At 39.5% G+C, this 27,551-nt stretch overlaps 1 protein-coding gene across 1 annotated transcript; it reads left to right on the plus strand.

Annotated features, from left to right (window-relative positions):
- Positions 1 to 10,470: 10,470 nt before the first annotated feature.
- On the plus strand, positions 10,471 to 15,399 carry LOC133126582 (patched domain-containing protein 3-like). The gene is made up of 5 exons (XM_061238925.1): positions 10,471 to 10,854; positions 10,981 to 11,106; positions 12,664 to 12,785; positions 12,980 to 13,125; positions 13,529 to 15,399. The coding sequence occupies exons 1-5, from the start codon at positions 10,471 to 10,473 to the stop codon at positions 15,397 to 15,399; spliced, it is 2,649 nt and encodes an 882-aa protein (XP_061094909.1).
- The last annotated feature ends 12,152 nt before the right edge of the window (positions 15,400 to 27,551 follow it).

Here is a 27,551-nt window from a genome sequence, read left to right on the forward strand (position 1 = left end):
CCTACCGTGCGCTACACCACCTGATTTCACGAACTATTTTACCTGCTTGGTTCATATAGCAAGCTAATTAGTGAAATCAGGTTGAGCAGGGCATAGTTGAAGCAAATGCCTGCAGACACTGTGGCCTGCAGGACATGGAGTTGAGTAGCGCTGCTCTAGAAACCTTTTCCCTTTCACTTTATTTTACATCGCTCTGGATAAAAGCGTCTGCTAAATGACTATAATGTAATGTAATGTTATCCATTGTATCACCATGAGCCAAATAGCTCTCACTACAACTATCTCTATAAAAATGTAAAAAATTTAACTGGGAGGACATATGCAATGACAAAAGCATTTATTGGCTATTATTTCAGTCCCTCTTGATGTCATAAATGATCTGGAACCAATAGCTCAGAGTCTGGTAATAAATTGAACTCCACCAATTTAATTCCCACATAGAAATAGATGGAAATGTTTAGAATATTTTCACTCTTATCCAGTAACTGTTTCACTTTTAAATAAGAACTTAAGAACACATTATGATCACAACAGGCCAGTTTCTTAAAACCCTAGTAATATATTCTTGAGATAATATGCAGTACATGCATACATCTGTAGAAATCTGTATTTTACAAGCAGGCAGACATCTGTATTTTATGACAGATTAAAAATGGTCATATGACAAGCTGCTTTCCTCACTTGGCTAATATCTGCTAGCAATGTGCTCTACACTGAATCCTAATAGAGTGTCAGAATTAGGACATGCTGTTCCTTCAGTGTGGCGCAAGCAGGGCTGTCAGTTGAAGTGAAGAGCAATGTTCACAGATACTGACTTCCTGGTGGGAAATAGAGGTGGTGGTGCTTTCCTATCTAATCACAACCTATATTCCCATGGCTTTACAGCCTTACAGGAGACAGGGGCAGATCTCGTGAGCGTTTGACAATTTCTGTGTCTAAGCCATTTCACGTGCAGGAGCAGATTGGCTTTTATTGGGATGGATCGATTAGGTGAATTAATTGACATTTACTTACAACTTACAAAAGTCACTATATTTTAGTTGGATCAACAGCCATGAATTAATATATTAATCTTTTTCAGTGTAGCAGACATTACCTGCATGCATAGAAAAAATTAATTAATATTAAATAAAAATTAATATAAAAAAAGTTATATTTATGTACCAGCATATGCAACATTCCTGCATACTGAATCTAAAACTCTAAAAACAGTTTGAGAAGTAAGGTGTATTTATGGGCAAATTGCTGAACTAATCGATCTGTTCTCTGCATGTCCATTTCACCAATTAAGTGAGACTGTGCATGCCACCCTTTTCATCTTACAAAATGGCTCCCAGCATTCAGCTTATCTGTCTGAACATCACACTGCACCCGAACATCCAATCTCTCCCTGAGAAGCAGCACATTTAAATTGTCAGTTTGCACCAGCGAAAGAGGCGAGTACCTCTCTCTGGATGCCAAATGAGGTCATTTAGATCCAGGTGCTGCCTCCACTACTGTGAGAGATACTGAGAGCTCCCAGGTTGCTTATGGCTGCATTTGCTAAAACAGGACCACGTACAGCAGAAAGTTATAAGCACAGGCTGAAGACCAGGTGCGAGTTCTCTTGTTCACATTCCTTCATTTCGTTTTTTTTTTGAGGAGCCAAATGATAATACATGCAAGTCCGCTTTTTTGTTTTACATTGTATTGTAGAGCAGGGAAACTCAATCTTTTACAGAAAGGGCTGGTGTCGGTGCAGACTTTTGTTCCAACCATGCAGTTACGCACCTGACTCTACTAATCAAGGTTCTTAGCAAAGACTCTCATGGTTGATTTGTAGGGGAGGATTGAGTATCCCTGTTGTAGAGAAATAATCGGCATTCATAGGTATAATTTATTAGTACAACATGGGTATTAAGATGGCCAATAAAAAAAAAAATCTCGGAATAGAATACATTTCTTTGCTAAATTATTCCCTACACACAGCACCCCACCTCTCAAACACTGTCAATGCAAGTTTTGAAGAGTGAGAGGTGACATTTCTGAATTTGCCAACTCGGCAGGTGGAGTGAGTGAGCCTTCTAGCAACAACCAATGAAACATGCCTGGCTGCCAAAACTGGGGTGCTATTTGAAGATCCATTCACACACACACGAACACACACACACATCCACTGCCTTAGGTAATAGTGAAGGAAAAGATGTTCAGTTCCCATCTTAGGGGATCCATTTGTCTTGTCAGAGACTGCAGCCTGGGGTGCTGGTCTGAGACCTCAGGTGTCTCTGCCTTGGCTGCAGATTGGGGGAGGAGGGCAGGATGAATGTACAGTGCAAATTCCAGCATGCAAGTGGTAACAGTGCCATGTTCAGAGTCCTATTTGGGGAAAACCACAAATCCACATGATACATATTAAGACATTTATAAACGAAACAAATCGATTTTTAAAAAATATTTTTCAAGGTGTCAAGGTACAGTACTGTGCAGAAGCTTTAGGCACCCTAGACTTTATCATATATATGTTTATTTTTTTGTGTGAGTTAGTATAAAAGAACACATTTTTGTATTTAATTAAAAAAAGTAACATATTACTGTTAGCAATGTACTTTTTACATAAAAACTTGATCAAGGCTGTCTGAGATCAGAAGCAATGAGCCAACCAAAGTATGCAGAAGAACTGTGGCAAGTTTTCCAACGTGCTTGGAACAACCTCCCTGCTGATTGTCTTATAGAACTGCAGGACAGTGTTGGCTATCTCAGAGAAGTGATGCAGTTTTAATGGTGGTCACAAAAAATATTGATTTGATTCACTTTTTACTAAAGTTTTACTAAATTACTAAAATGTAATGTAAAATGTATTATACGTTTATTTAGGACCTTTCATTGAATTATTTTTGAAATAATCTTATCTGTACAGAATGTTATACAGGTGCCTAAGACTTTTGCACAGTACTGTATATAATATATATATATATATATATATATATTTTTTTTTTCATTGTAAAATATATTGTGTCCTATCGATTTCACATCTAAACTGACTAGTGAGAGTAGCCTTGATGAACCTGTCATCACCTGTCTTTATATTTAAGGAACTAGATTGTAGTAACCCCCCAAATACACCAAAAAGCGGTATCTGAGAGGTGAAGGAAACGTGTGTAGTCTTACCAGGCTACTGGAACAGGGTTAATTAAATGTTTTCTTGTTCATCTGACTCCAAAAGATAAGTTCAACTGCTCCTCTGTTCTAACAGTTAAACAAAAGGAACTGCAAATGTCCGCCAATAGTGTGGCTCTATATGATTGCTATCTATACATGTAGACACGGATGTGCCAATGGCCTGTATAGCCTACACTGATACACTTATGTATCTTGTGGCAGCACTAGTGTATAAGCGAGTGACTATTGGGGGCAGGTATCCTATGTTGTCTTTGTCTGTTAGGACTCTAAACTGCCATGTGTGCAGTGGTGCAAGTCAAGAGGATGCAGGTTAAAATGAATACAATTTATTCAACAATGTGTGATGTAGGTCGTATTCGTGAGTCTCCTCGAACCATTCCACATTTCCCTCTATATACCCAGGGTTTACAGGAAAAACTAAGAATCAAATAAGTAGTCACAAGACAGCGGTAACAACAATGGTCCTGCTGATGTTATCTCTATGTCTAACAATCCTGGTTAACCTTTGTAGCAGAACTGGACTCACAGACAACTTGCATTATCTGTGGTTTATTTCTAAATGGTATTTCAAGATATTTATTCAGCAACCAGTGTACTACTCCACCAATGACACCAAACTATTTCCCACAACATTAGCTATCTAAAGACTATCTAAACACCATACACTGTCTGTGGAAAACCCATGGTTTATACAGTACTATTTCAACTCAACAGTTCTGGGAGCATTCCACTGAGGTGGCAGAATTGCACAGATGCAGCACAATGATGGGAGCAATAGTCCTATATTGACGAGCACTGTCTTTTCATCAAACCTTGCTGTCAACACAGTCTGACAGAAAATCTGGTCTATGCTAAGAAGCTGACACTTGGTTTTAGATGGTTGTCCAGCAGGACAATGACTCGAAACATCAAAATCCACACAGAAATGGTTAATCCATGTTCTGCAATGGCCATCTCAGTCTCCAGACTTAAATCCCATCAAAAACCTGTAGTTTGAAGTGAAGAGAGGGGTCCATGAATGCAAACCCAAGGATGATTCTGAAAAGTTATGCATGGAGGAATCCCTTCAAATGTGCTCTCTAATCACAAATTTCAGAAATTATTGAGGATAAGAGATTAATGGCTGTCATCTTTGCACAAAGTATTAAACCGGGGGTGCCAATAATTGTGAAACCTATTTTTATTTTAAAAATAGTTTTTGCATAATTAATAGCAGCACATTACTTTACACATGTTGGAAAATAAAGTTTATGTCAATAATTATTATTTGTTAGTTTACAGTAATTTTTGTGCATATTTATCAAGGGTAACAATAATCAATAATTCTTGAGCCCACTGTATGTGTGTGTGCATGTGTGTGTGTGCACGTGTGTGTGTGTGTGTGTGTGTGTCTGTGCGCGTGTGTGTGTGTGTGTGTGTGTGTGCGCGTGTGTGTGCCTATGCGCATGCATGTGTGAGTGCTGCATTGTGATTAACCAGGCTCTTTGTCAGGTGAATGTGTTGAGCAGGAGTTTGAGGGGAGCTGGGAGCCAGCTGTTCTCGGAGACATGGAGGGCATTACGGTTGGCGGGGCAGAAGTAATTGCGCTCGCCAGCCTGTTTCCATTAGTTGGCCTGAGGCTTAATGGAAAGTCTGCCTTCGCCTCAGGAAAATAGATGTGTTCTTATTATGAAAGGTGTTATGAGTCTCGTGCATTTCCATCAGTGTGCATGCCTTTTTGTCATGCCTTTTGTCTGGACCTGGAAACATGATATTAGAGGTTGTCAGTCTTAATTTGATCCTTATCGCACATTTATCATGAAAATTATTGAGGCCATGGGAATGTCATTTTATTGACACTGAAACCTTTTCCGATATTATTTATATAATTCTAGTGAGTAATATACTGTATACATTATATACACAGCACAGTCCAATGAGTTGAATGTGAGTCGGGGCAAATGTTAATGTAAATATAATGTAAAGTAGCCGTCAAAAAGGTGATATCAGGTTTGAACCCATTCCCCCCAATTTCCAATTGATGCATAGACATCATTTACACAGGGAGCCATGGGGGACGTGTCCCCCCCAATATCTGAAAGAAAGTAAATCTTTCCCCTGCAATGTTTGGCCCATATTCAAACTGGGCCAGATGTGCACTGCCCCTTTACAGCAGACAAATAGTGCAGAGAATATATCCCAAACACTACTAATTAATTATCTGTGATAGGCTACTGCTTTCAAAGAAAAGCAAGAAGCAGTAGCATATGTTGTTATTTTCTGATAGGCAAAGGCTGCTGGGAAAGTTATTGACGATTTTACTGTGCGAGGGTGCCGTTCAAGTGAGTAGACAGTATGTATTTCAAAAGGGATCTTTTTGGGGGATCTACTGCTGTGGGTAGATATGAACAATTGTGTTTTACATGCTAACAGTATGATGTGTTGTGTGTTCAGAGATGCTCTTCTGCATACCACTCTTGTAATGTGTGCTTATTTGCCTTACTGTCACCTTCCTGTCAGCTTTGACCAGTCTGGCCCTTCTGCAGTGAGTGAGAAAAGTGAGAAAACAAGGCGTTTTTTGCCCGCAGAACTGCTGCTCACTGGATGTTTAGATTTTTCACACCATTCTCTGCAAACTGTTGTGCCTGAAAATCCCAAGAGATCAGCAGTTTCTGAGATCTGTCTGGCATCAACAAACATTCCATGGTCAAAGTTTCATTAAGCATGTACATTTCAGATATTGATTCTCATATTTCAACTTATTGTTTTACCAAAGTTCATACAACATTCTAACCTTCACTGAATATTATAACATTTCATTCAATATTCTCTGCATAGTGACCTATATATTGTACATTTGACCTACCTTTTTCCCCAATTTGTATGAATGTACATCATGCCAATAAAGCTCAGAGAGAGCTCATCACTCAAACCCCAAACGAACACATTTTGTGGCAAAATGCGCAAACAAGCAAAAACACTGTACTTCCTCCTTTACACACTCTCTGTTTACAGGCATCTCACATTTCCTGGTAGGTGTGGGAGTCTCCTGGAATTTGATAAACACGACGATACTTACAGTTCAAAAGGGCTGATCCTCCTATTTAAATTTCACAACCTTTTTTCTCTATCATAATAAACTAGTTTAATTCAAGCAGACACAAAATTTTATGACCCTATTTTATAATATTAGATACGATAAAACTTGAATTGTATACCTTTTCCTTTGATAGTGAACTTTGGGAAAACTACAAAGAAACTACATGTAAACTACAAAGAAAAACATGGATCTGTATCAACGGGCATGGCTTTTGACATTTTATTTATCATTTTTTATGATGAATGATAAATGGAACTATAAATAACAAATATGATGGTGATGAATCTTTTTTAAATCAAATAAAGACCACTTCCTTAAATCGAATCACATGTGGTCTTTTGTTTCATGTGTTGAGTTTGCATGCAAAATGATAATTGGAAATGTGGCATGGAAATGTTAGCTTCCATTGTATGATTGGCTACAGAAATTACAATAACATTTCAAGTGTTAATCTTAATTAACGTAGTATCATTAGATACTGATCTTCCGAAATTTAAAATAAAACGTTGAACTCTTTAAGCCTTTAAATCTAAATATGCATTCATTATGGTTTTATTTCCGCACATCAAACTGTTGGCAAAGGATATGGTACTGAAGCATTTTAGCTAATGACATTACATTAGTTTCCAATGGTGTATAGTTTGTTATGCTTGCATAAAACAACATAGCATTTTTTCACCTCCTTAAGGAAACTGTAGTAATGCAAATAACCACACATTACAACAGTGGTATGCCCCCAAACCTCTAAGTGGATACACAGCAGTGGAGGCTGGTGACTTCCAGAATTGAGGAGGCCATTTTTTTCTGCTTGCTCACTTCACTCGCGATGGAATGTTCCCTGTTCTCTTATCTGTCTTTGTGCTGGCCAAAGGCATACTATTTGGAGTGTAAGCTACAGTCAGAAAGTTCTGGCTGATGAAATTCATTGTGCAGAGCTTAGCCTTGTGCCTTCCTGAAGAAATGACATTGCTGTAAGTCTATGAGCCTGCCTGATAATTAAGCTGAGAAATGACATTTGGATGTAATATAAATGCCAAGTGAACATGTGTAAAAGGCAGGAATTTTAATTATGTAGTTAAAAACAATTTTGTTTAGCTTACATTTTTCATTCTTCTACAGCTTCAACATGTAATCACCAATTTAATCAAGTTTAGCATATAAAAAAGATAAGATAACACTTTCTTTATCATATGTAGTTTTATTCAATATATTTAATATAAAATATGTAAAAGTATGGTTCCAGTTGGCTTTATCTAACGTTAACGTTATCCACTAGAGGGCAGCACTCTATTCGTATTTAGAGTGAATTTCCTCACAGAGCAACAATTCGGTAATTTGATATGGAAGATTATTAAATTGACTTGTAATAAAACGAAATGGACTACATTAAAAATAAAACTGTTCAATAAATCCCAAATGGTGTCTAACATGACCTATTGAATGTCATTCTCACTCCCTAGTATCTGGAATCTGCATATCTCCAGCCCAATATCTCAAATTGCGCTAGAATCTCCGAGGTAGTTTTAAGCAAAAGTGTTTGGCCAAATGAGCTATAAACTCCAGGGATGATAGCCAGGCGTGTTCTCTAAATTTCCTGAAAAGCACAAGTTGATAGGACACTCGTAGCCACTATGGCGAGTGTTTGTTTGACTGAAGTGACTAGCGAATTCTCAAAATGGCTTCTGTGTTGAATAGGAAAGGAAAGGATAGTTGATTCCAAATGAACCAGTAGCATGTGATTGGACGAACAATATGTCAATCTTTCAGCCCTGGACACAATGCATGGTGAGGCCAGGCCTCCGTTGCCCACCCATTTTCAGTGATCTGGCCAATCACATATTGGCATGAAAAAAAATGCATTACATTGACTTCTATGAGAATCTCATTTCCTAGGGGAGGCCTGGCCTCCCTTAATACAAACTGATAGGGAAATCTGGCCTGTTGCTTTACAATTGCAATATTGGGTTTTAGCCATGGGAAAATTTAGATTTATGAACAAAACTAAAATAATATGAATATAAAAAATAAAAAATATGTTTTTTGTGAAAATAAATAAATAAAATAAATATATTTATTGTTTTTTTTAATCTCTCTCTTCTCTCAAATTATTGGGGAGGCCAGGCCTCCTCCACCTCTATGGAGGAGCCTCCACTGATACACAGCTACAGCAGCAGAAGACCAATAAGTCTAAACAATGTAAGCCATGCTAACCCAACGACGGAATTTAGCGAGGGTGAAGGTATCTGCGTGCTTGTCCTTCTGGTGTTGCTGTTTTAGGATTAAATGTTAATGACTATGGCTTATGGCTACGTGGAGAGACTAGATCAGCCAATAAAGTTACAAAGACAGTAGTACCACTCTGCCTTCCGCTTTATACTGGTCCGAGCTGACCAAGAATCTCCCAAATAGGGCCAATGAATCCACCTTCCTTCTATCTGACTCCATTTTAACAATAATTTTGATTAGTTATTTAACTTTGGTAGATTTCTTATTTATAATTTAGACTTGATCGCAAAAGGAATCCCGTACCGTAACAGGCTCTCTGAACAGTCCTCTGCTGGCCCGCTACATGTCACATTGACCGTTATGTGCATGTCTTATGAGCTGGCGAGATACCTGCAGTCATTACAGAGGTCACAGGAATAGCTAACTTTAGGTGTGGCCGATGGCTCACGACTCAAGAAGACCAACATTAGCTATAACTGTTCTCGACATGAATGAACTGACAAGCGGAGGCAATTGATTTACTGACAGAAGTCTACGGGTGCAATACGCCATCATACATTAAGCGTAATTTGGATCCTCCCTAGACCAACTTGAAGGGTTTATAACCCTTGAAGGGTTAAATTTATTTTACCAAGCAGGTCACTTAGTTAACCACATTCTGTTACATTTGAAATTAAACATAAATAAAAGTATTACCAGTCTTAAAATCAAAGTCATATCTGGTAACAAAACTACATGCGTTATGTGCCTGGAAGTCTGGGTACATTCATTCATTCATTCATTCATTCTACCCACTGCACCAGCCGTGCTGCCTAGTCTGGGTACAGTCTCCGGTAAATAAAAGCTGCATGCACTGTGTGCATGGGATTCTGGCTACAGTCTCCCAGATTGCTTGGTTTCTTCTCCTTAAAAGCACAAACCAGGCCTTTGATCTCGATCATAAAAATGTGTCCACAATTAGCCATTTGGAATTTAGAGCCATTTGGAATACCTCCCCAGCCTGTGGGATTTGTGCTTTTTTTCAGGATAAAAAAAAATAAAAATCATTTAGTTTCCATGACTGTTTTGGAAAACTCCCTAGATATAGCAGAATGTTCATTTTTGCTATTTAGAGTAATTCTGTCTCTTGGCAAAAAACCCCCAAAGGGTTACCTTTCAGACGACACCAGGATTGTGTTTGTAGTCAAAAGGGTTCATTTTGAGTATGTCATTTTCAAGCTTGTGTTAAGAAAAGTGTTCTGTCAACTTTTTATGATAGCCACCCTTATATTTTTCAGCAATTTGTGCTATGGTAGCTCTCCTGTGGGAATGGACCAGGCGGGATAGCCTTCGCCCACGCGCATCAATGAGCCTTGGGCGCCCATGACCCTGTCACCGGTTCACCGGCTGTCCTTCCTTGGACCACTTTTGGTAGGTACTTACACTGCATACCGGGAAGACCTGCCGTTTTGAAGATGCTCTGACCCAGTGGTATAGCCATCACAAATTGGCCTTTGTCAAAGTCGCTCAGATCCTTATGCTTTCCCATTTTTCCTGCTTCCAACACATCAACTTCAAGAAGGGACTGTTCACTTGCTGCCTAATATATCCCACCCCTTGACAGGTGCCATTGCAATGAGATGATCAATGTTATTCACTTCACCTGTCAGTAGTTTTAATGACCTAGTTATGAGGGGGCAAACTTCACATAGGACTTGTAAATTATATGACTATGACTATGACTATGATTATATTATATGACTCTCTTTAATGGATCTTATATTGCTGGATAAGGTTACTGTATGTTATCACCATAAAACAAAAGGTTTATTAAATGTCAAGCTGGCCACATACCTTTTATGGGTGTTTATGAATTATGCCTTTCCTCTTTAGTTACTCAATAACTTTGCAAGACAATTCCTTCTGAGAAGGAAATGCAGATCATTACACTTTAAAAGATGAACTTCTGTGAATTTAAAACAGATGCTGCAGCTTCAGTGAACAACCTTCTGAACCTAGTAGACACTATGGCTTGCTGCCACACAAACTGCATTGAAAAACCGCTTTCCAGGTTTTTTGAGAAATTTGGTCGCATTGTGGGCACTTACCCCTTCTGGTTTCTCATAATTCCTGTGATTCTATCCATAGGTTTAGGAGGAGGATTCTACTTTCTAAAAGAGAGAGAGACAAATGACATTGAGGAGCAATATACACCAGTGAATGGGCCTGCCAAGTACGAAAGACAGTTTGTCAAAGAAAACCTTCCTTACAATGATACAATGTTTTCTAGTCAGAGGCTCTATAACGATGGCACATATGCTTTTCTCATAGCAGTTTTAAAGGCAAATTTACTGTCAGATGCAGAATTAGAGACTGCGGCATTTGAGAGAATTAACAGTTTGGATAAACAAGTGAGCAATATTGCTGTCGTGGATGGAAGAGAGCGGTTTACATTCAAAGAAATCCGTGCAAAGTCTTCAAATGAAATGGAAGTTCCTGGGCTGAATCTGATCTCAGAATTTGGTGGAATTCATAAGGGTGACGGCATTGTGGCTGTTCGACTTTTGTACTACATACAAAAAAACGGCAGAAAAAGAGCTGATTTATGGCTTGATGAATTTATAAAATTCTTCTCCAGCAGATCGATGATCAATGATATGGAGGTGAGTAGCAACAGCAATATTGTGGGTGGTGCAAATATTTCCAGTGGTTTGCTGTGCAGTATATAACACTGTACATTCGTATTTGAACTTTGCATAATTTGAATTTAGCAAGAGACAATCCATCAGATGTTAAAATGCCTTTGGAAAAAAAATGAACAAAAAAACTAAAAACTTTTGAAAATACAAAAACATTAAAAAATATTTAAGAACAGCTTTGTGCCCTCCTCATGCATGATCATTTTGAGTAAAATAGAATTTTGAGTGAAATCATTATGAATGCCTCACAATTTGCGTGTGTGCAACGCAGCATAGCAGCAGTCGGCAAGCTTAGAGACTTTGATGGAGCACTCCTCCAGCTTTCTTGTGCATAAACTAATATGCACATATGAAAAAAATTAAATATGAAAAAAACACAGCTGGCCAAGAAACAGCTGAGCAGACAATTGTCAAATTACTTGCTCCTATTAAAAGGGGGATGAAGCTGACACTTTGTAATTTAACATCATATTCTATATTGTTTCATTTCAAATCTAATGTGTTGGAGTATAGAGCCAAAACAACACAAATTGTGTCACTGTTCTAAAACTTTTGATGGGCAGTGTAAGTATTGATTTTTAGCTGATAAAACAAGCTTCAATTTATCTAATCCATTTGGGATCAAGGATACTTGAGTCATATTGCCAAAAAACATTACAATAAATGTTACTATTACCTTAAAATCACTCTTCAACTGTTTTGTGTTGGTAGATTTACATCTCTGCCAAAATATCTGGCTATTTTGAAGATTAACTAACATACCAGCAATATTTGTTCTAAATTGCTTTGGAGGGTAGACATCCTGCCTTGCCTAATCTATGCTGAACAGGCATGTCATGTGTGAGCAGACTTGACACAGTCTAATCCAGATAATTATAACATAAAAACAATGTTGTGGGTACCATGTGTGAAACTGACTTAGCTTGAGATGTGCAGTCCTGGCTGTGCAACACAGACCGTGCAAATAACTAGCACTGGATTCACTGTCGAGAACTAGCAGAGGATTCTGCCTTGGGGTGCACTTACAAATAGTTAAGGATGAAAAGCTGACATTCAGAAACTTTTTTTGTCTTAAATGTGCAAATAAACTGAACATTTATATATAAAGACGTAGTAAGTCCAAGAGATATGTGACTGAATCAAGCTTAAAATACGAAAACTTAAATGGTCTGCAATAGGCCACAGCGGGGCCAGTTCTGGCACTGGCGATATTAACAATTATCTAGGGTGCCATCTGTCTGGAGCAGTACCAAACAAAGGGGAAAGAGGGAAAAAAAGTGTTGCATCCATGATAGTCGATGCCCCCACAATCGCAATATAGCCTATGGCAGCACAAAGCCAGAGGTGGGCCTGAGCCACACTCTCCATTTTGCCACATTGCTTAAATGTTGAGTCTGACAGTGTAAATGGAACAAGAATTTTCTTTTCATCCAAGGTTACCTAACTCATGCTATATTGTTATGGATATCAAACGATTTCACATGATATAACAGTGCTTGTTATTTTTTTTTGTCTTTGTAGGTGTTTTTTTTTACATCTCGATCTCTACAGGAGGAGATTGAAAAAAATGCTGAAGAAGTTATCCCCTTATTTTCAGGCACATATATTCTTGCCATTGTCTTCTCAATAATATCATGCATAAGGTATGCTTATTTTGGTCTAAAACAGCCAAAAGGCTATTCTCAGTTTAGCTGACTCAATCTGGAGAACACTGCTAGTGGTTACAGAGTTTGAATTTCACAGCCATGAGTGTCTTAGCTAGCGTTGGGGGTAAAGCATTTCATAATGTCTGTAATTTGTACATTTATTTTATTTACATTCACCCCCCATGTTTTAGGCTGGACTGTGTCAGGAACAAGGTGTGGGTGGCTGCCTGTGGAGTGCTCTCTGCTGGCTTGGCGGTGATTTCCTCCTTTGGATTGTTGCTGCTCATAGGTGTACCCTTTGCCTTGACTGTGGCCAACTCTCCCTTCCTGATACTCGGTAATATATTTAATCTTTAATGAACTGGTCTACATATTTTATGGTATGTGTTCTTATGAATTAGTATGTAATCTATAGATTAAGAATATGGAAAACGTTCAGAGATAGTGGTGTTTCAATATGTGTCCAACAGTTTGTGTTACTTTCAGCACAGTCTGTGCTAATAAGTCTCCTTTTGTAACAAACAAATTCTACAATTGTACACAAGATTTTATACCCTAAACAAAACTGTAACACATGTAATGCATATCCACTTCTATTCTTGAAACCTAAATTGTAGATATCGTAATATTGTAATATTTCCTAATTGTCATATTGCTAGCAGCAATATTGATTATGCCCAATGTTATTGTGTCTGGCACAAAACGCGAGAGCACTGATAAAACTGTGCTTTGTCTTTTAGGGATTGGTGTTGATGACATGTTCATTCTCATCGCCTGCTGGCAGCAGACCAACGTTCATGCCAAGGTCGAGGACCGCTTGGCAGACACCTACAAAGAAGCGGCTATCTCCATCACCATCACTACCCTGACGGACGTCTTGGCTTTCTACATCGGCCTCATCACGCCATTCCGCTCAGTGTGGTCTTTCTGTCTATACACCAGCTCTGCCATTCTATTCTGTTACATTTACAGCATCACGTTCTTTGGGGCAATCCTGGCGTTGAACGGAAGAAGGGAAAACAGCAACAGGCACTGGCTGATCTGTAAGAAGGTTCCAGAGGAACGCCCACCTGACCACTCCGAAGCGTTCTACCTCTGCTGTGTGGGAGGAGCTTATGATCACCAGACTGGATATGAAGAAATCCAGCCAATTAATAACTTCTTTAAAATGTACTATGGGCCGTTCCTGACCAAGACCTGGACCAAAGTATTGGTTATTCTTCTCTATGCTGCGTATTTGGCTGGCGGTATTTATGGGTGCTTCCAGATACAGCAGGGCATTGATCTAAAAAATCTGGTATCTGACAGCTCCTATATTACCAAGTATTATGAAAATGATAAAGAGTACTTTGCTAGATATGGTCCAAATGTTATGATAATAGTGAAGAATCAATTTCCGTATTGGAATGAAAACAATAGGTCTGAACTTGATGCTTGCATGAAAGACTTTAAAAATCTAGAGTTTGTCAGGAAGAATGGCTGCACATCTTGGCTGAAATCATATGAAGATTATGCATTTGCAAACCAAATTAATTTAAAGGATGAAACCGAGTTCAAAACAAATTTACCCACATTTCTTGAGAGATCTGATTTCAAGCAAGATGTCAACTTCACCAAACAAACAATCTATGCCACGCGTTTCTTCATCCAGACGGAAAACATTACCGTTGCCGATGATGAAATGAATATGGTGAATATGCTTAGAGACACAGCTAGCAACTGTCCAGTTCCATTACTGGTTTACCACCCTGCATTTATCTACTATGACCAGTATGAAGTCATAGTGAGCAACACCATCCAGAATATAGTTGTCACTGCAGGAGTCATGCTGCTGATCTCCCTCTTGCTCATTCCAAACCCTCTCTGCTCTCTGTGGGTGACATTCTCAATCGCCTCCATCATTGTGGGCGTCACAGGTTACATGGCTTTATGGGGTGTTAATTTAGATAGCATATCCATGATCATTCTTGTTGTCTGCATTGGGTTCTCAGTGGACTTCTCTGCGCACATTTCTTATGCCTATGTCTCAAGCAACAAGCCCACCGCCAATGAAAAGGCCATCAATGCACTCTACACCCTGGGCTATCCCATAGTGCAGGGGGCTGTTTCTACCATAGTGGGGGTGGTGGTGCTATCGGCATCTGAGAGCTACATCTTCAGAACCTTCTTCAAAATCCTGTTCCTGGTTATTCTAATAGGACTGTTCCACGGCATCACTTTTATCCCAGTGTTCCTAACCTTATTTGATGTTTGCAGAAGCCCAGGTAAAGACAAAGGTCAAGACAATCAGACTTACAATGACCAGAAATTAGAGAGCATTGATGGCCGAATTATGCCGCATGGCACGAAAACGCAAGAAAAACGTGTTTATGAAAATGGAGTGTTTTATGATGATGAAAACAAGATTCCAAACCTCAATGGTGTTTTGTCCATTGCCGGGAGTAATTTGCAATTACAGGATGGTAAGATATGCTTGGCAAGTCAAACTAAATTATATATGGTGAACACTCATGAGACATCCACTTACAGTCAGATTAATAGACTTGATCTTCATCAGCTGCATTTCAGTACTATGACATTGAATGCTATCTCAAACCCTGACTGCCCGTGATGTTTAAATGTGTCACATGAGAACATGTGATATTGTCTAGACAGTACTTGAGTTTGGTAGAGTAATGAACTGTGTTCACATTTTAATGATTTTAAAGATTTCCCAAACTGTATGAAACTTTTTGTATTTTTGTAGTTGACTTCCATTGAAGTTGAAGTTCTTTAACAGCTACAATCACCAGTTGATACTGAATGAAATACTGTTTTCACATTATTGTGGAAATTGCAGTAATTGCAATGCGATATTACTATGATACAAATAGCAATTGTAGATTTTTTCAATTCTATTCTGTACAATACTGTTCTGTATTATAACATTGACACATTTCATATATTTTTAAATGTAGATGCATAGTCTGTTGGTGTTAAAATGTTAAATTTTATATGTGTAGTTGTAGTGTAGTGGTTAAGGTACATGACTGGAACCCGCAAAGTTGGTGGTCTGATCCCTGGTGTAGCCACAATAAGATCCGCACAGCCATTGGGCCCTTGAGCCCTTAACCCTGCATTGCTCCAGGGGAGGATTGTCTCCTGCTTAGTCTAAATCAACTGTAAGTCGCCAAATGACATGTAATGTAAAATATATACAGTGGTGTGAAAAAGTGTTTGCCCCCTTCCTGATTTCTTATTTTTTTGCATGTTTGTCACACATAAATGTTTCAGATCATCAAACTAATTTAAATATTAGTCAAAGACAACACAAGTAAACACAAAATGCAGTTTTTAAATGAAGATTTTTATTATTAGGGAGAAAAAAAATCCAAACTTACATGGCCCTGTGTGAAAAAGTGATTGCCCCCTAAACCTAATAACTGGTTGGGCCACCCTTAGCAGCAACAACTGCAATCAAGCGTTTGCAATAACTTGCAATGAGTCTCTTACAGCGCTGTGGAGGAATTTTGGCCCACTCATCTTTGCAGAATTGTTGTAATTCAGCCACATTGGAGGGTTTTCGAGCATGAACCGTCTTTTTAAGGTCATGCCACAGCATCTCAATAGGATTCAGGTCAGGACTTTGACTAGGCCACTCCAAAGTCTTCATTTTGTTTTTCTTCAGCCATTCAGAGGTGGACTTGGATCATTGTCCTGCTGCAGAACCCAAGTTCGTTTCAGCTTGAGGTCACGAACAGATGGCCGGACATTCTCCTTCAGGTTTTTTTGGTAGACAGCAGAATTCATGGTTCCATTTATCACAGCAAGTCTTCCAGGTCCTGAAGCAGCAAAACAGCCCCAGACCATCACACTACCACCACCATATTTTACTGTTGGTATGATGTTCTTTTCCTGAAATGTGGTGTTACTTTTACGCCAGATGTAATGGGACACACACCTTCCAAAAAGTTCAACTTTTGTCTCGTCAGACCAGAGTATTTTCCCAAAAGTCTTGGGGAACATCAAGATGTTTTCTGGCAAAATTGAGACGAGCCTTAATGTTCTTTTTGCTCAGCAGTGGTTTTTGTCTTGGAACTCTGCCATGCAGGCCATTTTTGCCCAGTCTCTTTCTTATGGTGGAGTCATGAACACTGACCTTAACTTGAGGCAAGTGAGGCCTGCAGTTCTTTGGATGTTGTTGTGGGGTCTTTTGTGACCTCTTGGATGAGTCGTTGCTGCGCTCTTGGGGTAATTTTGGTCGGCCGGCCACTCTTGGGAAGGTTCACCACTGTTCCATGTTTTCGCCATTTGTGGATAATGGCTCTCACTGTGGTTCGCTGGAGTCCCAAAGCTTTAGAAATGGCTTTATAACCTTTTCCAGACTGATAGATCTCAATTACTTTCTTTCTCATTTGTTTCTGAATTTCTTTAGATCTCTGCATGATGTCTAGCTTTTGAGGATCATTTGGTCTACTTCACATTGTCAGGCAGGTCCTATTTAAGTGATTTCTTGATTGAGAACAGGTGTGGCAGTAATCAGGCCTGGGTGTGGCTAGAGAAATTGAACTCAGGTTTGATAAACCACAGTTAAGTTATGTTTTAACAGGGGGGGCAATCACTTTTTCACACAGGGCCATGTAGGTTTGGATTTTTTTTCTCCCTTAATAATAAAAACCTTCATTCAAAAACTGCATTTTGTGTTTACTTGTGTTGTCTTTGACTAATATTTAAATTTGTTTGATGATCTGAAACATTTTAAGTGTGACAAACATGCAAAAAAATAAGAAATCAGGAAGGGGGCAAACACTTTTTCACACCACTGTATATGTATAGTATAGATGATAAGGACTGGACTGGTAAGGGTTCTGCCCAAGCTCTCTCTCTCTAAGCAATACATCTAACCTTATTTTGAAGACCAGAGAACATAACAAATAAAGTTTGTCAACACAAGTGATGTGTTTTGAATGTTATAAATTCTCACAGGGACTGCCCCTCTGTGGGACTTTGAACGTACATCTTCTTGTGTAATGTGACTGATTGTTTCCCAAACCATATGAAACTTCTTGTCTTTTTTAAATAAAAAAGCAAATATGAATGAATGGAATCATAAAAGCACATTACAAGCAACTGTTTTTTCCCACCTGATGCTAGCAGTTTAGAGCACTTGAGATGTTCAGATCCTACAAAAAAACCTGATTTTTACCCATCAATCTACAAACCCATAATGACATAGTGATATTTGTTTTTAGAAATGTTTGTGAATTAAAAAAAAATCTAAAATGGAAAAACCCTTAATTCAGTACACTGTAGAAGCCCCTTTGGCAGCAATTACAGCTTTGAGTCTTCTTGGGTAAGTCTCTACAGGCTTTGCACAAGTGTCTGCCATTTTGAATGTAGCTCAAACAGACAGTGATACATATATCAAATTATAGGCAAGGCTCAAGGGTGTACATCCCCCAGTGAACTGGACACAACTTAAACACAAATTAAATTATTACAAATGGCTTCTAAATAAGAGTCGACTGTAGTGGATACCATGCATGAAAGTGTTAATTCAGAGACATACGTGCTTTTTATAATTTCATGGCTATATAGTTTATTAAAATGTTATTTGACCTCAAGCAGTTGTCAGAGATCTGTGCTGATACAGCTTGATAGAGAGCAGGCTGATGTTAGTGCTAGGGCTTGTTTATATGCCAGAATTTGCCAGAATTTACCAAAATGTACAGTACATTGTGAAAAGGAACATCCCAATTGACCTTCCAAAATAAATCAATGACATTAGTTGGTAACTGAGGCACATTTCTGCTTTCACAACACGTTACTTTGTGGCAGGTGGTGAGTCTTTCTGCTGAGCCTTCAGCTGAAGGCGTGTGAGACAGCACATTGTATGTTTCCACAGGTACCCGACATTGCACATTATGCTAAATCTACCCGTCAGCCGCACTGCTGTCAGCAGAGATCTCACTGGTGCTGTCCCCTTTCACAGTTCACTAAATATTAGAATTGACCTCCCACTCTATTTTTGTTTTCGCGTAACGCCTTAAATAATTGCAAGCGGTCACAATGTCAGGGAGACACGTGAACGATTCAATAACATGGTATATCATAGGCGACGGTGTCACGTACCTGGAATGGACACAGAACGGCTGTCGGTCAGGTCAGTGCGGTAGGGAGCATCATCAGCGTTGTCAAAGCCACACTCCAGGGAAGAGGGAACCCTTTGGCAGCACGCGGCTGACAGGTGGCTACACAGATGTGCAGGCGCAGGGGGTGCCCGGCTCTGGCGCTCTGATTGGACCTCCGCAGGGCCTGCAGCAGGGAGGCTGCCAACTGCCATGCTTCATTGGCTTAGCTGTCTGGTTTTGGTGTGTGTGTGTGTGTGTGTGTGTGTATATGCGGCGGTTTGTACAATATCCCAGTCCTTGATGATAATACTCCTTCCCTGAACGCCCAGGTGACACAGAATGGGCACCACTATTACAATAACTGCCATGATTGGCCTGGACAGATGGGTACTGAACACCTTTGAAAGTTATTCTAGATTTTCCACTTCCGAGTAACAATCATAGACCGTGATACAGTATATTGGTATAGTTGACTAAACCTTCATATATTTATGCTACAGCTAAAGAGTTTTAGAATGTCACAATACTTCTCATATTTTACATATTTCTTCTCATATATTTTCACCACCAGAAGAAAGTTAATTATTTTGTTTGGAAAGTAACATGACTGACTGAATGTTTTTAGGGACTTGTGGGTGGTTTTCTTTCATTTATATTTTATTTCCTGATGTTTCCCCATTTTTCCCCAACCCACGTTTTTTTTAAGTTTACTGGTGACATGATCTGAGTAGCTATAGCTCAATCTCAATCTTATCTGAAAAGGGTGCAAGTTTTTGCTTCAGGCTTCATTGAAGACCATGATTAGTGAATTAGTTTAATCAGCTTCACTGTCGGGAACCAGTACCTGGTGTTTGCCAGACATAGTGCTGGGAGTTCTACAGTATAGATTGATGGGCAGAAATGGCAATTTTATCCATTTAAAATAAATCAATAAAGCGTGAAAAAAGTGAGTCTGAATACTTTCTGAAGCCACTGTATATACGCTCAGTGAGCACTTTATTAGGTATTTATTAGACTTATTTTTTACACTTCTACTGCTGTAGCCTATCCACTTAGAGTTATGATGTGTTGTGTGTTCAGAGATGCGCTTCTGCATACCACTGTTGTAATGTGTGGTTATTTGCATTACTGTCACCTTCCTGTCAGCTTTGACCAGTCTGCCCATTCTCCTCTGACGTCTCTCATTAACAAGGCGATTCTGTTTGCAGAACTGCTACTCACTGGATTTTTTTGATTTTTTTGCACCATTCTTTGCAAACTCTAGAGACTAGTGTGTGTGAAAATTTTTGAGATACTCAAACCACCCAGTCTGCCACCAACAATCATTCCATGGTTACTTCACCCGATCAAATTCTTTCCCCATTCTGATGGTTGATGTGAACATTAAATAAAGCTCCTATCCCGTGTCTATGAGATTGGATGCATTGCACTGCTGCCACACAATTGGCTGATCAGATAATCGCATGAACAAGTAGGTGTAATAAAGTAAAAATGTTCCAAATAAAGTGCTCAGTAAGGTCATCCACCCTTAGAACCTGCATTTTCTGCCTCCTGCCTGGTGGTTCTACTCCACCAGCTACCGACTGACAGGCGAGCGAGGCACGCTGGACTGATTGTGTCCCCAACTCCCTCGCCATGGAGATGGCCTGTCACAACAGGCCAGACATTCTCTCTCTGTCAACGCACAGCTCTGCTTATTTATGCCCCACTCTTTCATTAGCAGCTGTCTCCAAAGGGACATCTCTCTTTCTCTTCCTCTCTCTCTATTTGAATTTAAATGTGCTTTTGGCATGACATTAAATTAACATTTACACATATATGCACATTCCTGCTTCCTAAACACTTCATATCTTTGTAAATTTGCTTGTTTAATGAAACTCATACCTTTACAAATTAAATTAGGAGAAACATCATATATAACAAATATTATGCAGTTTTCTTTCCTCATCTTTTCTTATTGTCTGAAATGTCAGTAAGAGACTAATTGTCTAAAATGAAATCAATATCTAGGCTACAGGCTGACTCCCCAGTTTTTCTAGGTACATAGGACAATTTTGTTCTGTTCATAGCTAATTGTTTGTTCTGATATTGGTAGAGCAAAGCTGCCAGGCAGTTTACACTCATATATTTGAGATATTGGGCCTCATGCAAGAACCACTCTTAGGAACAGATTTGTTCTTAAATCGATTTAAGAGAACTGGTGCATTCACCAATTGTCTCATATTTAGATCTCAGATTTTTTTCTTAGGTAGGAACAACATTTAAGTGTAGTCCTGACCTGTCATAAGAATCATGTAAACTCCGAAACACTTAGGAAACTGCAATACCTCAAGCCGTTCATTTGAGACAAATAAAGGTTTAGCTAAATTAAGGTTCCTCCCTAAGAAAAAATCTGAGATCTAAATATGAGACAATGTGAATGCACCAGTTCTCTTCAATCGATTTAAGAACAAATCTGTTCATAAGAGTGGTTCTTGCATGAGGCCCAATATCTCAGATATAGGAGTGTAAACAGATATAGGAGTATCTACAACTGATCTAGAATGCTGCAGCCCATCTGGTATTCAATGTTCCCAGACATTCACATGTCACCCCCCTGCTCAGCAACCTCCACTGGCTGCCTGTTATGGCTCGCATCAAATTTAAAGCTTTGGTGCTTGCGTACCAGGCAGTTAAGGGATCAGCCCCTGTATATATTCAATCACTTATCAAGACCTATACACCAGCAAGACCGCTCCGTTCTGCTACTGCTGCACAACTGCTGTCTGTCCTGGTGCCACGGTGGTGGAATGACCTCCCGGTGGATGTCAGAACGGCAGAGTCTCTGACCTCTTTCAAGTGCAGACTGAAGGCTCATCTCTTCAGGCTAGGGAGGTTCCCTCCCTAACTCACCACCATGATTATCCTTATATATGCCATAGATTGTAATGGCACTTATATAGTTATATATATATATATATATATATATATATATATATATATATATATATATATATATATATATATATATATTTGTATTAGCTATGGTTGTACCCGGGGTATTCTAGCTGCCAACTGTGGTATGCTAGTTTGATGTATTCTTCAAGGGTTCCGATTGTATCTGTATGGTTACACTAGGACTCGGAACTGTACTGTCCTCTCAGGTCCTCTTCGCACTTGTACTTGTGTTTGATCTGCACTTCGTTGTATGTTGCTCTGGATAAGAGCATCTGCTAAATGCCTTGTAATGTAATGTAATGTAAACACGCATGATTGAACACGTAAAGAGATAAAAAGAATGTGTAGCTGCCCAAATTGCACTCCAGACAAGCGATCACTGAAACTCTGGATACTATTGCTAATTACACCAGTTTGTTATCGGTAGCAACAAGCAAGTGAGCTATTGATTAGCTTGCCGAATTTACAAATATCCACAATATGGCTGTGGCCATTAGAACCAATTTTCAACCAATGAGCTTGAATTGTTGTACAGCTGTGCAATGTTTTGATACAGAGTGATGGCCCAACAAATGTACACTTTGAAACCAGAATTTAAGGATTATAAACACAGGCAGAGGGTGAGTCAACATGTCAGGGAGTCTTTTTCAATGAAAGGAAGGGATTTACAATGGTCTTGTGGCAATATTTTAACACAGAAATCTTACCTTTTGTACCTATAAACCTCCAATCACGTCTACAGTAAATATTTTACTTTTTATAGGTAGGTCAGTATGAAAGCACCTAGTACCAAAGTGGAAAGGGTTAACTGCCAAGCAGATTTCTAATCTCCCATTCATATACAGGATTATTGAAAAAGCTGTTTACAATCACGTTTGTAACTTCCAAACATTAAATGGCTATTTTGACCACTTTCAGTCAGGTTTGCGATTCCACCACAGTACTGAGACTGCTATTATTAAAGTAATAATATATCAGTCATTGTGTTACTGGATCTTAGTGCAACCATATAATACTTACAGACAGGGGCGGAGCTAAGCGTGGGACTGACAATAGGATCGCACAGGGGCCTGGAGTGGGGAGGGGCCTGTGTTGGCTTTGGTGACAAGAAGACTGCTGAGTTGTATTGATGAGCCGAGAGATGATCTTTGCTCATGCTAAAAATACCTTTCATTTGCATACTATATCTCCCCTGTGTTTACAAACCAATGATGTGTTTTTCATTTGTTTTACTTCAGCAGTAGCGCAAATAACTGACATGATAATGTTGTAACAGGTGGACAGAAAAAAAAACTGGTTGCTTCTATTATCTGTATATTGTTACGACCCGGTCTCGGGTCAGGCTGTGACAGGGTATAGGATAGGGAGATGGTGTAGAATGGAGAGTGGGAACGAAACGAACACTGCAGACTGACAAGTAACTCCGGTCCTGTCTGCCTAAACAAATCTAAATAAACCTCAGCTAATCTTCAAAAGCTTACTGGGCTCGAAGCGGCGTGTAGCCAACCCCCAACGGAGATCAGATCTCCTTCAAAAATAACAAAGTAAAATAACAAATAGTGTCCCGTTGGAAGGATGCAATCCAGCTGGAAACACTCTAACTCTACTGGAGCCACTATACGGCGAGCAGAGGGGCAAATCAAAGGCACAGTCATGGTGGGCGAAAAGGTTTCGAGCTCGAATATACTGGAGTGAATAGATCAAAAAGGGCTGGACAGGAATCAGAGTTGTAAGAGATGCAAGGGTCAAATTCCAATCAGCAAACAAATCAAAACGGGCTAGGCCAGAGTCATACACATACATACACAAAATCCAAATGGCAAACAAAGCAAAAGGGCTAGACGAGATCCGTACACTTCCTGTGGACATCTGAACGACAGAGTCTTTGACCACTTTCAAGAGTGGACTGAAAACTCACCTCTTCAGGCTGTACCTTTTCCTCCCTATCTCACTTAAGCAAAGCAAAAACTAAATCAACTTCGTAAGGCGGAAATGATTAAAATCTGGCATTGTCACTCAGTGCGCTGGTCAGCTTGCTGGCTTCCTCTGATAGGGTGGCAATATGTGGCTGTAAAGTAATTTAACCCCAGGAGCATACACCGTTAGCCCCCATCGTCTCAGCACCCATACAGGCAGGAGCCTGTGAGGGAAAAACGCATGCATTGTTCCAAAAACAGCTGTCTTCCTGAACCCCCTGTAAATCCCCTTCCTATCAGGGTGCAACATCCTTTATGGCACGGGAAGGTTTCAGGAAGCACGGCCTGTTGGGCCCAGACATTATTCTCTTGGACCCCCCTTCCTTACTCCCTCCCTCTCACATCTACCCCATTCCTCAGTTTCCCTGAAAGTATGCATAAAGCATCGGATGTTTCATAACAAAGTCAGTTTAGATAATATTCATGTTTGGTATTATTCTGATTGTTTCAGTGCGACTGGTGCAATGGTTTCATTTCTGCAACAGCAAACCTTGGACATCATAACCAACCAGGAACCAAGGAGGAACTGTATGGAGCTCTGCCCCAGTGAAAGCCATGTGCCTCAACCCCCCTGATCAAATCTCGTTTCCTGGGGAGGCCTGACTCCAAATTCCAAACGGTTATAAAACGCCAGATGGTTCATTGGTTCATTGCGGACCCATTTGAGTGGTCAACATCAAAGGCCTGATTTTCGATTTAAGGAAACCAAACCAAGCAATCGGGGAGGATGCAATCAGACTCCCGTGCACACCATGTACGTAACTTCTATGTGCAGGGGGCCTGTAGCCAGACTCTCGTATGTAGCTTTTATTACCAGGTATGACTTTTAAGACTCCGTAATTTGGTTTCCTTTGTAATACTTTTATGCATATTTTATTTGGAACTAGATTGTAATTATGTATGTAACCTGCCTGGTAAAATAAATAGTTAAAACTTGATCTGTGTGGTTTCGCTTACTGACACTCAGTGTTACACAGGGAATGCTTGGTTACCCCCTCAAGTTGGTCTAGGGAGGATCTAAATTTACGCTGATATAAATATCACGGCGTAGAGCACCTGTAGACCTCTGATGGTAAATCACTCGCCTCTGCATGGTAGTTCATTCATGTCGAGAACAGCTGTAGCTAATGTTGTTCAAAATTGTTCAAAATTATAAATAAGACATCTACCAAAGGTAGATAACTAATCTAAATTATTATTCTAAATGGAGTCAGATATAACGCAGGTGAATGTATTGTGGAGATTCTTGGTCAGCCCGGACCAGTATAGAGCGGAAGGCAGAGTGGTATTACTGTCTTTGTATCGTGATTTATTTATTGGCTGATCTAGACTCTCCGCATAGGGGCCACTAATATTTAACCCTACTAATATTCTTTCAGCAACACCAGAAGGACAAGCATGCCCTCGCAAAATTCTGTTGTTGGGTTAGCGTGGGGTTTTACAACTTTCTATCACCTTAAAAATATAGCAAGAATCAGAGGTTTCATGTGTAAACAAGACTTAGATAAACTGATCCATGCCTTTATTTCCAGCAGTGTGTACTATTGCAATAGTCCCTTTAACAGTCTTTCTAAAAAGAGCATTAGACAACTGCAGCTCATTCAGAATGCTGCTGCTAGTTCTAACAAAAACCAAAAGAACTGAACATATTATCCAAATTCTCAGATCCTTGCACTGGCTTCCATTTAGTCACAGGATTTAATTTAAAGTGGTAGTGCTAGTTTATAATTCAGTGAATGGCCTAGGGCCTAAATACATCAGTGACATGCTTATAGCATAAAACCTATTCGGTCTCTATGATCACTCGGGACTGGCCAACTAGTAGTACCTAGAGATAGAACCAAACAGGGTGAAGCAGCATTTAGCTATTCCTCGTTGTCTCGTTTAAGCTCACTTATTTCTGTGTTCTGTGCTAGGTAGTCTGCGCTAGATTGTGCTTGTGTCATTACTTTCCAGTGTTTTTCTTCTGCCTGTCCTGTACCTGTTCCCAGTTCCCGTCTCCAGTCCTGTGTCTTCCCGTCCTGCCTCTGCTCTCCTGCCTGCCTTGCCTGTCCCTGCTCCAGCTCCTCCCCCTCCTGCTCGCCTGGCCTGACTGATCCCCCGCTTCTGACTCCCACCTGGTTCAGGATTTCGCTCTGCCTTCTCTGTATTATCCTTTTTGCCTGGACTTAGACTTCTGCCTGGACTTCATTTCGATTTTTCCTGATCTGTACATATCTGATTGCTGGAGATTTACCTGTTTCTGTGTACATCAAATAAAGCCTGTAATTTATAACATCCTGGTTCTGTGTGTGGTTCTGATCAGTTCCCTAACGTCCCTTGTTCTTGTTAATCCCATTGGCCATCTATCCAAGAGAACCCACCAACAGTATCAAGGTAAGGGTTTTCTCTGCAAGCCCTTATACAATTAGAATATATTCTAAATGTACATGTTTAAACAAAAAATGGGAATGTACATTTTTTTACTTCCAAGTAAACTTTCAAGACATAAACAGTCGACACATAGAAAAGATGGCCAATTTAGTTCACATTTAGGGAGAACACTAGATTGGCTCAACTCCTAGTGGGTTGAGACTAATGTGCATCAACCCAGTCTAAATTCCAAAATAACATTTTAAAGTGTGGGACAGGAGATGATTTATCAAAAAAGTAGTGTTTGCACTACACCAACACAGTATGAAATTGTAACACTAATAGTGTTTATTCTGGAGCAACAGCCAACTCTGTATTAGTGTTCCTCTTATCTATGTTAAAATCTTATACCATAAGTGTTGGTACAGTAACACTGTCATTTGAATTTGAATTTGTTGTGTATGGACCATTTTAAAACAAATTATCCATACTGTACAGTATTGTGGTCATTTTGGATGGATACTGCTTTTTTAACATTTTCTAAGTTTCATATATACACTCAGTGAGCAGTTTATTAGGTATTTTAAGACTTATTGGTCTTCTGCTGCTGTCACCTATCCACTTATCCACTTAGAGGTTTGACGTGTGATGTGTTCAGAGATGCTCTTTTGCATACCACTGTTGTAATGTGTGGTTATTTGAGTTACTGTCACCACTGTCAGCTTCGACCAGTCTGGCCCTTCTCCTCTGACCTCCCTCATTAACAACACATTTTTGCCCACAGAACTGCTGCTCAATTGATGCTTTTTAGTTTTTCACATCATTCTCTGCAAAATCTAGAGACCGTGAGTGAAAATAACACAAGATCCACAGATTGAGCTACTCAAACCACCCTGACTGGCACCAACAATCATTCTACGGTCAAAATCACATTTCCTCCCCATTCTGACATTTGAACAACAGCTGAACCTCTTGACCACATCTACATGTTTTTATACATTTACTTGCAGCCACTTGATTGGCTGATTAAATATTTGCATTAACAAGCTGCTGTACAAGTCTACCAAATACATTTCTCACTGAGTGTATATTGTGTATATTGACACATCGATTATGAATATTGAGCATGTTTGAATCTTAGTATATGTTTGCACATGTTTTGACAGTACTTGCCAATTTCAGATCTTTTTAGTTTTGCACCACATATTTATTAACTGCCAGATTGACTTCATTACTGTGAGTACATGTGGTTTCCAGAAATAATTTTCGCTATTGGATGCTTTCTGGTATTCTTCTGTGCTATTTTGGTCCAAACTTTAAGATTTCAGTATATTGTAAACCTCACTGGACCTGGTGAGTGAGTGGTGTTTCTGCCCTTTTGAGAAACA

This window comes from Conger conger, chromosome 4 (assembly GCF_963514075.1).
Source record: "Conger conger chromosome 4, fConCon1.1, whole genome shotgun sequence".
Lineage (NCBI taxonomy): Eukaryota > Metazoa > Chordata > Actinopteri > Anguilliformes > Congridae > Conger > Conger conger.

Excerpts from the sequence above, each read along its gene's own strand:
- LOC133126582 (XM_061238925.1), top strand. The coding sequence starts at position 10,471 with ATGGCTTGCTGCCACACAAACTGCATTGAAAAACCGCTTTCCAGGTTT. Across the intron at positions 11,107-12,663 it reads CGATGATCAATGATATGGAG|GTGTTTTTTTTTACATCTCG; the intron begins GTGAGTAGCAAC and ends TTGTCTTTGTAG. Across the intron at positions 12,786-12,979 it reads TCAATAATATCATGCATAAG|GCTGGACTGTGTCAGGAACA; the intron begins GTATGCTTATTT and ends CCCATGTTTTAG.